We start from the raw sequence: 15,258 nt of genomic DNA, 5'->3' as shown, positions 1-15,258 counted from the left end.
CTTGTTGCCCATACGGAGAATCTAGGCGGACATGCGGCTGCGGTTTGGATTCACGCATCAACAGAAAGATGCCACCGCGGGTAGATATTACGCAACCGTATGCGGAGACCACCAGAGAGTGTTGAATTTAAAGAGGCAGCAGTGTCGTGTTCCCCATTGCATTTGATGAAAGACGAATGCTACTAAACGTCGCGGCAGGTTGGACATTATCACGTTTCTTTGATGCAAAGCTATTCTATTAAGAACCCGAGGTTATGACCTGTGGAGGTTCACCGTTTCAGACCATGTTAAAAGATCTAAAGCATTCATGTCTTCCACTGCGGACTTAACAGATGCTTTCTCCAGACGCAAATTGCTCTAAAGCACCGTCGAATGTCGCCAGCGCTATGAAGTCTGCTTCCCCGTCGTTCTTGTAACGAATTGATTAAGGTGACTAGCGTAAAGAGCCGAAGATGTTTCATATACAGTTTAGTGTCTAGGCGGACAATACGGATTAACAATGGCGACAAACACTGTGTCTGTGCTCTTGATTTTTGTGATGTTCTGTGCTGAGTGTGTCGTACCAAATGGAGGCGTCAAGCTGGGACTGTTGATCACAACAGACAACGTGGTAAGTCATGACCTTTACTGTAAAAAATGTTTCGATTTAACACGGCAGATTTTTCATGTAAAGCGTCGTTTGTGTTCACGGTTTGTTTGCTGTGGCGTCGGTGTAGCGCAACGGTTACAGCGTTGGTTTCAGAACCAATAGGTAACGGGTTCGATGCTCACCTTGCCCCGACGTTGTGTCCTTGAGAAAGGTACATAACACGATATTCTACCATGACGGTGGAGTGACGCCCACCGAGCATCTTCGGCTAATCTGTCTAAAAGTGTGTCGAAAAAAACACTAAGGATTTGGTTGCCCATGTGCCAACATCTAGCGCATTTGCCACCAAGAACCGTGAAATTTTTGTTTGTTTGTTTGCTTATTGTGAATCTCTATTTTAGTGAAATTATAATCACGTACTTATCAATTTTCCTGGAGTCCTCTACCACTACGATTATCTAAATACAATGAAAATTAGAATTGAATGCAGCGCATCATAGATATTACTAATATTACTAAAATACAATGAATTTACCTCAATAAACCTTAACTGAAATTGCGCAAGATTAAAGTAAACTGAGGTTACACGTAACCTTAACAGGGACAGGGGAAAGGGTAGTGTTGATAGATGTTATTCACAACATTGTCATTATGAGAGGACCAAAAGAATTTTTATTGACAGCAACATCCTGTCAATAGTGAACGATTCTTATTGACAGGAACATCCTACCGATGGCTTCGGCCTATTAACAATAACCATATGGAATATTGATTAATCTTAGACACTTATTGTACATGTACATGCAATTTCACGGAAGGGCTTAATAGACTGTCATAACCCAACATTGTTATGAATCAGTATATCGTGGTGAATGCTTTGCCACTACTAATTTCTTTCTCGTTCCTTAGGACATGTAATACATATTACTTCATGTAAATCGCCCCCCCCCCTTAACTTTTATTGTGGGATTTATATCATGGATCAAAATAAAATCCAAAATGTAATATATTCCACAAAACAGTGAATATATGGCATTACAAAAACGATTAAACAAACCAATTCAAAAACAATTGAATAACACGATGCATCAAGACAAATTGTCCTAAAACTTTTTATGTGAATGCTATAAGATCACTTAAAGGCATTTTTGGTACTGAATATATTCTACAGGAATTATTCCCCCAAACCCCACATCTTGATTCCAATGTTAAGACAAGCAAACTGTATTTTCTGATTTTACCGCATACAAAATGCAAGTGACCCAATGTAAATAGCAACTTACGATATTTGTGAAATTATGAACTACATAATAGTATTCATTTGTGTTGGTGCCTCGTGTGGTTAATATTTGAAGCTGCCAACACAATATAAAATAAGGGGACATTGATTGACACATTGTTATCAGGAGTTTATGCGCCGACAAAAACACATGTAAAACCTCTAACAAGTGTTCGAAGTTTACCCGGATCTGTACAATGCACACATGTTGCCAATAGACAACACCTGTACATGCTTGCCGTGATGTATAGATAGTTCGCAAAATTGATAAAAACTGAGAGCAACAAAATATGGATTAATAGTTCAAAGGTGACCCGAATCTTTGCCATAGGAAATGTGACATAAAATCAACGCCAATTGTGGGGTTATTATTGATATTTAAAAAAATCAATGCGCAGTTGTTATTATGACAGGGCGTCCTTGTTAGCCGTGCAGCATCTGGCAGCGGACATAGCTTCAAGGATGTCTTTAAAAAGAACAAGCTATCTACTAACCAAAAATCATGACCATCCATCAGGCCCTTCTTGAGTTATTCCATTTCAAAGTCTGAAGCAAAACCTGCTCCTGCAGTCCCCAAAAAAGCCGCTAGGGGGCCCCAACCTAAACCACTTACTCCCTGTCCAAAGAGCTATCTACCACTCAAAAATCAGAAACATAGCATGTCCAGAACACGAGATATCAAAACAGGAAGTTCCGCTGCAGTACCGTAACAAGCCGCTAGGGGACCCAAAATCTAATCATTTCCATGTCTCATCAAGACCTACTCACCTACCAAATATCAAGACAATCCATCCAAGGCTTATCGAGTTATGCTGTACGTTACACACAAACACACAAACAAACGCTACCCTCTGCATAACCTTCTTGGCGAAGGTAATTACTCTATTTGGATATAAAAGCAACATATCTCGACCACTTCGGCAATCAAGGAGTCAAAAATCAAAGCTTAAGAGTCCGTCTTTCTCTGAATTTCCCACAAGGCTACATGTATGTCTGGTCCACCATGACTGTAAATAATTGTAGACTGTGCAAAAAAAATATGTGACATAACGAGACATACAGGTTCACTATGACAAAGGATACTAGATTGCATTTGATTAACAGGATTACAACGGAAAGAAAAATAAGATAATGAGTTTCGTATTGTCTTAGTCAGACCGTGCATCGACCTATTTGGCTCGACATAACGCGAAGTCGAAGCTGCAAAACCTGTTTAAGAATCACACTACTGAATGAATTATTAGGATTTTTGGCCTCCAAATGGCTTCCCTTGCTGACGCAGTGAAACTTTCGTTTTTTTGTATATTTCGTTACACACATTAATATGCAATGATCATTGTTTTTGGGTCGTTGGTAGAGTTTTGGACACAGGAAGAAGTGATAAAAGTTTTGGTAACTTTGCAGATATCTTTTGGAACTGCAGGCGGGTTCCTGTTTGTGACTTTGTTTTGATACTTAGATAAATGAATACTTCCAAACTGGCTGTTTTAGTAGCTATAGCTATTGCGCCTCATAGAACATGGAGAAATATATAAAAGAGTTATAAGTTATAAGACTCGTTGGCACCAGTTTTTACAAGTATTTAACGTTATTTCAAACTATTTCAGGTGAGCTTCTCCAATCCCGGATTGGTTATCTCGGGCGCCATGACACTTGCCGTTGATGACGTCAACAGAAACCCGGCCCTGCTGCCCAACACGACACTAGAATTTGTCTGGAATAATACAGAGGTAGATACCCTTCCTTCTCATACTATGAATATACCTCAGCATCAAATTAGTATAGGAACTAATTTTTCTATTATATCATTGTATTTGCCATCCTATCATATTTATGTTAGATAGATGTACTGCAATTAGCCCTTGATCACGAATTTACTGACTTATATCGAGTGTCAGACATCCTCCGCCACTCGAACCACTCTGTCAGCCCAGAATCGTATGTCCTCCATTGCCCTCTCAAAAGACTCAGAGGGTAGGCCAGTGTCCTTCTGTAGTACAGCTATGAAGCTGAGAGGCGGCTCTTCCCGTGCCGAGGTACCCAGAGCAGCAAGCTGGACACCACTTCTTTGCTGTTCCTGAAGCTGTACATGTGCCCTGCGAACCTCAGTCTCAGGTTGAGTTCAATTTGCACTAAAGCTGCTGTTGTTATTGATTTTATTACTCAACACCATTGTCACACGTCTTGTTTAACCCGTGTACGCCCAGGGTTATGAAGACGGTTCGATCCGCGCCCTGACTGACCAGTGGCGGGACGGGGTGGTCGCGTTCTTCGGCCCGGGGGAGACGTGCACCACCGAAGCGCGGATAGCGGCATCGTGGAACGTCCCCATGATATCTTACGTAAGATGAATTCTCTGCTAGAATTCTTTACACCTGCGAATGCGAATATACAAAACAAGACTCTATTGCATATTGTTGGCTTATTTAGCAGAGTCAATCAAATGGATCGTTGTCATGAATGTACTACCCGAGCATTAGCATGCCCATTACAGTTTGTAATGAATCTGAATGCACGTGCGCTTAATTTCTCATTCATTTTGATAAATTACACTTTCTCAATCAAAAAAACGAGGTGTGAATATAAAGCGTTATAAAGAAGATATAAAATATGCCAAGCAAAATCATCTACAAGTTATCCAAATGGAAACACATTGATTTATATGTATACATGTGTAGTGACGTCGGTTGCCTGTTCACAAGACCTTTACTGTTACTTAACCAATAGAATTATATTGCTACGCAGGTCTCTAAGCACTTAGGAACATCTTACAAACTTAGACCTCAATCGCAGAGTATACTTGACAGGTCACGTTCTTAAGATCTGAACCAACACGGCGTTTCTTATCTTGAATAATCTTAGTTTCAAAACGGATGAAGATGTTCGATAGCTGTTTGTGTTGCGATGAAAGGAATATCGGATGGTTCATGTAATGTAAAATTTCTAGACCTCTGCCCTCTAATGATAAATTTAAAATAAAGCAATGTGGTTTCAGGAAGCTTTCTGTATAAGATATCACCTTACGGGGGCGGAGGATACTGTGCCGTGCTTGGATGAAGCAAAAGCTCACCACTTCTCAATACAGCCGCTTTGAAGCGGAATAGAGTGTGCCTGCTATCTGACACTATTTGATGAGACTGCAGCGGTCTAGAATGATAGCTCTAAGGCTAGTTCTATTGACAAGCGACTGTAAACATTTCTACTTCATCTTTGCAGCTTTAGAGATAGTAGAGTTTGAAATTCAGAGCCGTTGCAGTCAACGTTAGCTATTTAACTTAAACGGTCGTAGATTCGTAGTATTTAGTACTTTTTAGTTTTAGGTTGTGGAGTTGTTCAGCCGCGAACTAATTGATAATTCCTTCGATGCACATCGCGGATTTGATATATATGTTAAAGTTAGTCTGCCATTGTGGTGTACGCAACCCATTGCATCTCCATATGGATAATTCTAAACTCCGTGGATTCCGAGCAAATCCCTATAGGGCGCCGTTGGTTGGGGTTGTCTTTTACCTTTCGGGTGGGCACGCAAAGCCGAGTGGCCTATGTATAGGTGTTAAACCTCTAGAAGCAAAATAACCCAACAAACGTATCGAAAAAATATCGATCTGGTGTGTTTGTCTGAAAACGTCAGCCGTAGCGACGCCGCATTGTGCTACTTCTAGCTGATAGAAAGAAATCATGCTTCACCTGAGTTGAGGGTTTCTGCTTTACCCACTTTTCTTTGCTGTTTAAGATGTGTTCAGAGTACCCAGTGTCAGATAAGTCACAGTACCCAACCTTCGCACGGACCTTGCCGCCAGACACGCAAGTCTGCAACTCCATCCTGGCCCTGCTGGAGAACTTCGGCTGGAACAACGTGACCTTGGTGGTGTCAGAGACAGGTCAGTATCAAGGTCAACACGTCTTGGATGAATCTTCAGCGAGAAGAACATGCTTCTTGAATTAGGGAGAGCCCTTTTTTGCCCTTAGCATTTTATTAGGATTTACACATCACTAGCTTGAGTAGCGTTTTGATGTACAAAGGTGGCTGGGATTGGAAAATTGAACGATTTCCTGAGAAACTTTTACCTCCCATGATATTAGTAAACCCTCTTTATCCCATGATAGCGACCTTTTAGCCTCGCGTGGCGATGGGAATGCTAAGTGGACTTACAAAGATGTCTCCATAATGCGTATTCTGTGTGGTTCAATGCACATCAGGGGGAAACATGGCTGTTATCATTTGCACGGAGTTTTTGCCCAAGTAGGGGATGAGAGATGACCATTAGTATAATGGGATGAAATAAACTAGAACGGGATGAATACCATAAGATCATTCACCTGAGTAGAATGAAACATAGAAACATCCTCATTATTTAAAACAAAAACAGCAAAAACTAGTGGGAAGAAGGAAATCTTGGGCCTCGTTTACACCGGGGTTTGTTGAATTTGATTTAGTTTGAAATCCATTTCAAACTGGTTAGATTTTCCGAACGTAAACGGTCCAAATTGGATTCGAATCGGTTCGTTTTCCAGCTGTCTCATGAGGTTGTTTGAGACGAAGTTGATTCAAATCCGATGTTGGTCGTGCACTCTTCGCAAAGTAAGACAGTTTTGAATTGTTTGATTCAAAATCAAATTTGAATCCAATGTTTCAAAGCTTAATGTGAACGGCCCTGATATAAATCTGATTGGACCAAGATCTTAACTAAACTAAATTCAATTCAGCAAACCTCAGTGGGAACTACACTGATTGAATTTGATTTGACCAAAATCTATTCAATTGAACAAACCTCAATGTAAAGGATCCTGATTTAGATTTGATTTGACCCAAATCTAAACTTAACTCAATTCAACAAAAGTCAATGTAAACGGCGCCAACTTGAAATTCGATTTGAACAAAATTCAATGTAGATCCAAACCAACTGTGAACGACTTATATCTAAACATTTAGAAACGTGGAAAAGTGTTGCTGCCAACCTGTGGGAGATCCTGCCGTCCAACAACATCACCATCGCCTTCCAGATGGACTTCGCCCATCCTTACCTACCTGGGATCAGTAAAGGAGAGGACGGCAGGGACCCTTTATTCACCATAGTAGACCAGACATACATCGATACTAGGAGTAAGTCGCTATCTCATTTTGCTATCTTTTTTCTAAGTAGGTCCGAGTTGCTATCTTTTTCAACGTCCAGGTAGGCCTACTAGTGATAATAAGATGAATTATATTTTCGTCTCTTGGGTGCTTTTATCGAAAATTAAAAATTTGAAACATTTCGAAACATTGTACCTTTTTTAAATGCAACTTTTCTAAGGTACAACTGACCAATAAATACTATGAAGTCATATTCAACATACTACTTTTCGTATGTACACAACCTTATTGTTCTTCTCTGCAGATGTTTCGACCACCTATCTGCTGTCTTCTTCCGTATGAAATAAAGTCATCTTATCATATGACAAAACAGTCAAACTGTCTCTCAAACCATCTTCTTGATAAGCACAACTTTCCAATTATTTCAAGATTATGTGTTCTGTTATGTCATTCTACATTCCAGTATACATAGTTCTGGGGAAGTACTTTGAGGCGTTGGAGTTTGCGCACTACTTGTATGAGATGGACCTGCTGGTTGAGGGAGAGTACATGGTAATAACCGTCGAATTGGATCAAGAGTACAACCGTGACTATCCACAGAGTCTCATGCAAGGTCAGAACATAATCTATGTAGAAATTTCCAATCTCCGAGTATTGGTGCTTTCCTGGGTGCTGAAACCCTGGTGCTGATCACATCTTTCCTGTCATGTTGAAAATAATGCAAAACTATGTGCAGTTGTGATATTTTGAGTTCTTTTGGAAATGAATAAGATGTGGAACAGTATCCAAAGGCTGATGCATTTGGAAATCATGCGCCATTTTTGGAATCTGTCTCTCGCGAGAGTATAGCCTGTCTCGCGAGAGACGGATTCCAAAATGGTGCACGAGATTTGACAGAGAACTTACTACTGGCTTTAATTTCAATTCATTTTTTGTTTTATGACCACGCCCGTTTTAGTCATATCTACATGCACTAATGTTTATGATACAAGGTTTTGCGAAAATAAAGACCATGTCGTTACTATAGATCTTTTTCACGTGACATCATTGCATTTCAGTTAATCGTGGTCCAAGCGTTTTCGATCATCTAGATTATCTTCTTACCCTCTCAACAAAATTCTCTGGTATGCGTATAGCTCATCACAGAAGAGAATACATAACACTTATCACTAAAGATAGACCGCGCTGTGTACTCTTGAAATACAAAAAGTTGAAATGCAAATGAAAGACACCAGCGTCTGCTTGGTTCATTGATATGAAAAGTGATTGAAAAAACTCCGTTGTGTCTTTCAGGCCCATTTGAAGCTGACCTGCGGGAGGGTATAATTGAGGCGTACCGCTCGGTGTTGGTGCTCGTGCCCTCCCCACCAAGTAACCCGGACTACGCCCTATTCGAGAGGGAGGTTGACCAGAAGAGCAAAGAGCCGCCTTTCAACTTCTCCTCACAACTGACTAGACGGGTACGCTTATTGGTTAGCATAACAAGAACTCACAAAACAGCGTAGGAATACAAAGAAGGGCGATGTTGCTGTGGTTGTTGTTTTCATGTTTGGAAAATTTCTGTTGTTTTTAGATCCCTAGAACGGCGGCCTACCTGTACGACTCCGTCATGATCTACGCGCATGCGCTCCATAGGACCATTCAGAAGGGCGGCAGTGTCACAGACGGACAGGCCATCATCAAGAACGTCATAAGGAGGCAGTACGAAAGTAAGACATATCAGACTAAAGCTTTAAACGACATCATGATTTAAGTATCGTTTCAACGCAAACAAAAATACAAAAGCGGTCGAAATACATGTGATACCAAAGTTCCGTTCGTTTCTAATACATGTAATAATATTAGCCTTCGCCAGGTAGCCTGACCAAATATTTCTTGCACGTTAGTAGTACTCAGGGTCAAAATAATCCAGAATTCTAGCTACATGGTCCCAGAAAAAAAAAGATGGGTGCACCAACTTTCTCTCGTCCGGGGCGGGGGTCGATATCAACTTCCACTAACCTTTGACTCACACTTGCATAAAGTCACATGTCCAGAGCGATAGTTCATTGATTGTTTATTTACAGAGGTGTCCTCCCTCTACTGCGCCAACGTAACTGTGATGTTTGCTCTCTTCGATCGTTCTAGGTTCCTCATCAGCAGGAAGACATATAGTGACGTCATAAATCTGGTCGTGTTTTTGCCACTGGACTTCTGTTTACCTTCTCAAGCCCCCTCCAGTCTGTCAGAACAACTATGACCTTCCTTACTCACCAATACGACCTTCTCATAGATAGAGAAATCCCATAGGATAAAGTACATATCTCAGAACGTGACCACGCACTGTTTCCCCCATACAATCCTCCTCTTCGCCGTAGTTTGTCATTTTCTTGGTAATTGCAAGCTGAAATAGGGTAATTGCGGATCAAGAGGTAATCTCGAAAATCATTTAATCCTCGGCGATGCAATGATAGGAAATTAACTGATGTCACATCATAATTTATGGCTCGTCAGGTGATATAGACTCGACCTGAGTACGTAAAGTGCGACTAAGGCTTTGCGGAAGCGTAATCCGCTTTCTAAACGTGATTGGATTGGATTAGATTAGATTAGATCGGCGCTAATTCTACCATTCCATATAAGAAAATGATGCTCAATTCGGACAAACTTTCTGCGGTTTCAGCGCGCGATGTGTGAAGAATTGCAATTAATATTAGGCTCCAGCTTTCTCGTATTTTTCTCAAGCTCGTTTCCTTTTTTCAAACTCCAAGCTGGCGTCATAATTTCTAATATGATTTTGTTACTCGAATGTTTTATACCCTCCATTTTGAATGTAAATCTAGCTGTATACAAACAAGGTTGCACTGATATACATGATGTTGACAAAGGTACATTTCCGAGCACAGTCACGAATGCATAGAATACTTCCTTGATGCCATGAAAAAAGACAACATATATTTCCAACATTTCATATCTAAAAGCTATCTGACATGATCACTATATGTATACGCCATGCACAGTATTGAGACAGGTCCTTCAGTACGTACAGACTGTTATAAAGCGTGGTCCAGCGTATGTTTTTGAAGGGGCTGGTAGCTTTCTGGCAAGGTCAACGTTATCATTTACGTTTTATACGTATTCGTAGCGAAGGTGTACCTTGTAGCACAACTACAACATGAGCGTGTTTACAGTCAGTACTTGACCTTATGTGGTCCGTGTGTGGCCAAAGGACTATAGAAACAGATATGGGTGCCGCCCTATGTACCATATGGCGTGGGAGAGACTTTAATTATCATGTTTCATGTGTTCTGCAGGTGTTCTTGGGAATATGATGTACATAGACCATAACGGAGACGCCGAGATTAACATCACAGTACTGGCCTTGAAACCGTTCACCGATCCCGTCACTTCAGACAACACGTACGGTCTGCTACCTGTGGCCATATTCCGGGAGGAGGACGGTAGACCGGTAAGGAAACACACTGTCATAATCCGGAACATGCAATTCCGTTCTGTGCCACGGCATGGTTTGGAATAGGGCGCATTTAGAAATACAATGGACACTGACTTGAGAAAGCAATTAGGTTTTTCCTCTACAAGAAGCTCTGCACAGAGTGACTGGAAAAAGAATTAGTCTTTTTGTCGGCCTTGGCTGACAGCTGACATTCTACTTTCATAGAAGAAGCTACTAATTGACGAGGAGGTATTGTTTTTGCAATTTGGGTCTTTTTGTGTTTTCGCAGTTATGGATTATCCATATGCCAGTCACGTTCACCCTAGAGTGACAGGAAGTGATCAAAGGACACAAGTAATGTTGATGAAAACCTTATTTGCATCATTGATGAACTACAATTCAACAAGACATACTAACGCTAATATTTTCCGGAGGTATGAGATCTTCGAACTCTTGTATGTTCCAGGTGTTTCAGATCACGGCGCCTGAGGGGATAGACTGGGTGGGCGGGAGTCCACCTCTGGTGGAGCCGCCATGTGGGTTCAGAGGTCAAAGATGCGTGTCACCACCAGGTGTGGCAAAGTTCAAAGTTCAACTCTCTTGAAGTCATAACGTACCATAAATGGGGTGTTCGCACTCACATGACTATGACGTCATAATTGTCCGCCATGTTGGATGGCTAAACCTGAAAGTTTGTTCCCAAGAATTAATGAGTGTATGGGAAAGAGAGCCAGATTTAGAGAAATACACTATGGCAAGGTGTTTTGCACTCACGTGACTATGACGTAATAACTATCCGCCATGTTGGATGGTTGAAGCTGGAAGTTGCCAGGTCAATTTGAATGTATTCGACTAATCAGTATTGTGGCTGTGCACAACACCCTATATGAAATAATACTTACTTAGAAGTAATAAATAAACTTATGAAATGATATACTATCCATGATATTAGAAACATTTTGTTTGACACGTTTAATTGTTCCGTGTGTTGTTCTACTGTCCACAGACTTTGCAGCGGAAATATCCGGTAGTGTAATAGGAGGCCTCTGCCTGCTGTTGTTTATTATCGGTCTCGTTGTTTACAGGTAGGAAAAATTACAACAAATTTCCACTTTAAGTGTCTTCTCATGCATTTTGATATGATTAATAGAGATATTGTAAGAAAGCTTATACCAAATTCCTAGGACTAGACTACGATGCCATTGGTCCTGAACTATCATACCTTCAAGTCACTCATTGCTATGTCGCTAGTACTAGAATGTCAAAATATATATGTGTAGCAAATAACTAGTAATGATCATTATTATACTCCTATGATAACAAAATATGCCCATTGTCCCTGTTTCCCTGTTAGAAACTACAAGTACGAGTCTGAGCTAGCCAGGATGCTGTGGAAGATTGAGTTCAAGGAGATCGTGCGTCGGGGCATGCGGAGTAGGCTAAACAACAGCAGCAGAGTAAGTAAAGCCCTCTCGCGTTCTCTCTCTCTCTCTCTCTCTCACTCTATCTCTCTTTCTGTCTGTCTCTACCTTCTCCCCTCTGTCTCTTTCAGTACCTTTACCTAATTCTCTCTCCCCATTTCTTTCAGTCTTGCATTCTGTAGATCTCTCACTCTTCACCCTCTTTCTCCGTCTTCGCTTCTCTCTCTCTCATTTTCCATTTCCTCTTAGTGATTCCCCAGAAATAAAATGTTTCCTTTAAAAAGTTCACAGCAATAGTTCCGCCTCTATGCGACTGGTTGCGTCTAATATGATATTGATAATAAAGCTATATTGTGGATTTCCCATGGCTGCTGATACAGTGATGTACTTTGTGTCTTGCGGGGATGCATGGTGACTCTCAACTGGCCTTCTCGAACTAAACCTTCACGTTTCAGCTTCAAACTCGGCCTTCAGATAATGAACAATTTTCAGCACTCCCGTATAGGCCATAGGGCAAGGTAATACCAAAAGGTTAACATTCAACATGGAAGCAATAGACCGATACCAGCTGTCCATTAAGATAGTCGTTCGACCGATTTCGAAAAAAGGTAAAATTGTGTAGCTTTCTATTTTTTTGTTCTGCATTTTGTAACTTTTTACTGAGATGGGTGGGGCAATGAGGTCGGTCAGTGATGCAATAGCGGCTAGTAAAAAAAATCAAACTATGAAGTCACACTTCGACGTTGATCACTTGTAAGGTCTATATTTCATACGTTTGCGTTCGCAAAGGAATTGAATAACATTTCGTTTTTTTCCCAGTACTTGAACGTTTCCCAGTTGACGATGAACAGCGACACTGCGCAGGTGTTTGCTCATGTCGGCTACTACAAAGGAGCCTCAGTGGCCATCAAATGGGTCCATAAGAACCACGTGGATCTAACCAGAAGCGTACGAAAAGAGCTCAAACTTGTAAGTAAGCCTGATAATTTTTTCAACGCCTCAGGGGCGGAGCCTTAGGGATATCATAGTTGATTTTTTGTTTGTCATTTTCTATATTTTCAATGTACTACTCTTAGTCCATCTACCATTGTCTTTGCTTTAAATGTTGAGCTACTCAATATCAATAATCTTTTAAGCTTTTAACCTTTTACTTAAAAGTACACAATGTACTTTATTATCTACTTAGCCGACCTTAGATTATCTTATGGTTATAATTACATACCCATGCAAACTTTTTTTAGCAATATCATTTAAAGAAGATAGTGTAAACTCTAAATCGTAAATGCTTTTAAGAAAGAATATATGTTATGTGTGCTTAATATGTAATAATAACGTCTGTACATACACTACACATTCATCCATCGGACAGAAATACATTTTTTGTTTATTGTCTTTTTTTACTCTTGTTTTCATTTATGCTTTTGTGTTCCTCACTATGTGTCGCTCTGATTCGTTGTTATTTTACAGATGAAAGACCTTCGGCATGACAACATCGCCACCTTCATCGGCGCATGCGTCGACTCCCCTAACATTTGCATCATCACCGAATATTGCACCAAAGGCAGTCTAACGGTACGGCTACATTATCAACTAGAGTTCCACGACCTCATACCTTCGCCAAATGGTTTTAACCTTTATGACTGACGTATTAGGAGTGTCTCTCATCAATTATAAATCATACTAGTTGATCGTCTTCACCCAAATGACAGACGTTGTCCGAAGTATAAGCTTAACAAAGAAGGTTATGCTAACATCATCAATTATGCAAATGAGGTCCTTCTCAGCATAATTTGAGTCAACTATGTTCACCTTCACATAACATCCAAATGCAACAGCTATGTAATTGCAATCATTTACCTGTATGTAATTAACATAGTTACTCATTAATAATGCAAATTGGGCCGACATTTGCATATTTTTTTATCTATCAACATCCCTCTCTTCCTCAGTTACAAATGTCACATATTTGAATAGTCATATCATGGAAAACAGCAGGTTTTTATATTGTCTCATTAATTATACAAATTAGAATCTGATTTGCATAATCATCGTCCAATCATACAAAGTATCACGTCAGCTATCTACATACCAAAATTCATGACCATCCATCAAGCCCATCTTGACTTATAGTATTTTCTCATCAATAATGCAAGTGAGGTCCACATTTGCATAGTTGATATCTATTAACATTTATCTCTTCCTCAGATACATATGTCACATGTCTCAGAGTCCTACCTTGGAATTTGGCGGCTGTATAAACTTTCCTTATTAATAATGCAAATTAGATACTGATTTGCATAATAAGTATCTAATCATGTACGTCATCACTCAAGCTATCTACTTACCAAAATTCATGACCATCCATCAAGCCTTTATTGAGTTATTCCCTTTCAAAGTCTGAACCTAAACCTGCTCCTGCAGTTCCAAAAAAGCCGCTAGGGGGCCAAAACCCATACCACTTACTCTCTGTCCAAAGAGCTATCTACCACTCAAAAATCAGTTCCATAGCTTGTCCAGAACACGAGATATCAAAACAGGAAGTTCCGCTGCAGTACCGTAAAAAGCCGCTAGGGGACCCAAAATTTAATCATTTCCACGTCTCATCAAGACCTACCCACCTACCAAATATGAAGACAATCCATCCAAGCCTTCTCGAGTTATGCTGTACGTTACAAACATCCAAACATACAAACAAACATACAAACGCTACCCTATGCATAAACTTCTCGGCGAAGGTAACTATACTCGGAACTGGTGCATTCCGGTACACAATTACATACCTAGTAAGATTTTAGCTGGAATTGTTTCCGCAGTCTCAGTGACTTGCAACCTTCCTAGATCCTTCGGATGCACGCTGGGTAATATCAAAATACTGCGATATCAACTATTCGAACCTCGACCCAGAAAGAATGCACTACATTATGGCACGATATTTCTCATTGGTTAATCTTTTGCTACTGTGAAGCGTTGAGATATCTAGATCCATTGTCGTTTCTCTGCACTGCAGGACATTTTGGAGAATACGGACGTCAAGTTAGACACCATGTTCACAGCGTCCATCGTCACAGATATACTAAAGGTAAGTAATTTAGTTTTTTCTTAGAAAATGGCACCGACTCGTAAATTTATCATTAGGAACACATGACGTCACCAATTAGGTAAACGTGCAAGAAAGTCCATATCGCCCTCCGTCACTGTTTAGTACTGGCTAGTGTGCTTTGATGTAGGTAGTCTTTTTGATAGCATATGCATACATAACATGACGTCAGCAATTGATCAAAAGTGACAAAAATTCTATATCGCCCCCGTCACTATTTAGTGACGACTGGTGTGCTCTGATTTAGACAGCCTGTTCATTCTATACATACGTGTTTAACGTGATGTCGCAACAAACGGTAAAAAGTGCCAGGAAGTTTATACTGCCCATCGTCTCTGTTTAAAGGTGGTTAGTGTACATAGCCT

General features: G+C 40.4%; 1 protein-coding gene across 1 annotated transcript in view; it reads left to right on the top strand.

Moving 5' to 3' along the window:
* The first annotated feature begins 499 nt into the window (after window positions 1-499).
* Window positions 500-15,258, top strand: part of LOC136440644 (receptor-type guanylate cyclase Gyc76C-like) — a 40,822-nt gene continuing 26,063 nt past the window's right edge. The window contains exons 1-13 of the mRNA XM_066436734.1: window positions 500-610; window positions 3,476-3,598; window positions 4,076-4,210; window positions 5,602-5,749; window positions 6,802-6,972; window positions 7,406-7,555; window positions 8,236-8,443; window positions 8,524-8,651; window positions 10,236-10,390; window positions 10,842-10,964; window positions 12,616-12,765; window positions 13,264-13,368; window positions 14,804-14,875. Of these exons, the coding sequence (XP_066292831.1) occupies window positions 500-610; window positions 3,476-3,598; window positions 4,076-4,210; window positions 5,602-5,749; window positions 6,802-6,972; window positions 7,406-7,555; window positions 8,236-8,443; window positions 8,524-8,651; window positions 10,236-10,390; window positions 10,842-10,964; window positions 12,616-12,765; window positions 13,264-13,368; window positions 14,804-14,875 (1,779 nt within the window). The remainder of the gene's footprint in view (window positions 611-3,475; window positions 3,599-4,075; window positions 4,211-5,601; window positions 5,750-6,801; window positions 6,973-7,405; window positions 7,556-8,235; window positions 8,444-8,523; window positions 8,652-10,235; window positions 10,391-10,841; window positions 10,965-12,615; window positions 12,766-13,263; window positions 13,369-14,803; window positions 14,876-15,258) is intronic.

The sequence above is a fragment of the Branchiostoma lanceolatum genome, chromosome 8, assembly GCF_035083965.1.
Source record: "Branchiostoma lanceolatum isolate klBraLanc5 chromosome 8, klBraLanc5.hap2, whole genome shotgun sequence".
In the NCBI taxonomy this organism is placed as follows: Eukaryota; Metazoa; Chordata; class Leptocardii; order Amphioxiformes; family Branchiostomatidae; genus Branchiostoma; species Branchiostoma lanceolatum.
Note: the sequence above shows the minus strand (reverse complement) of the source record. Positions and strands in the feature narration are given on the sequence as shown.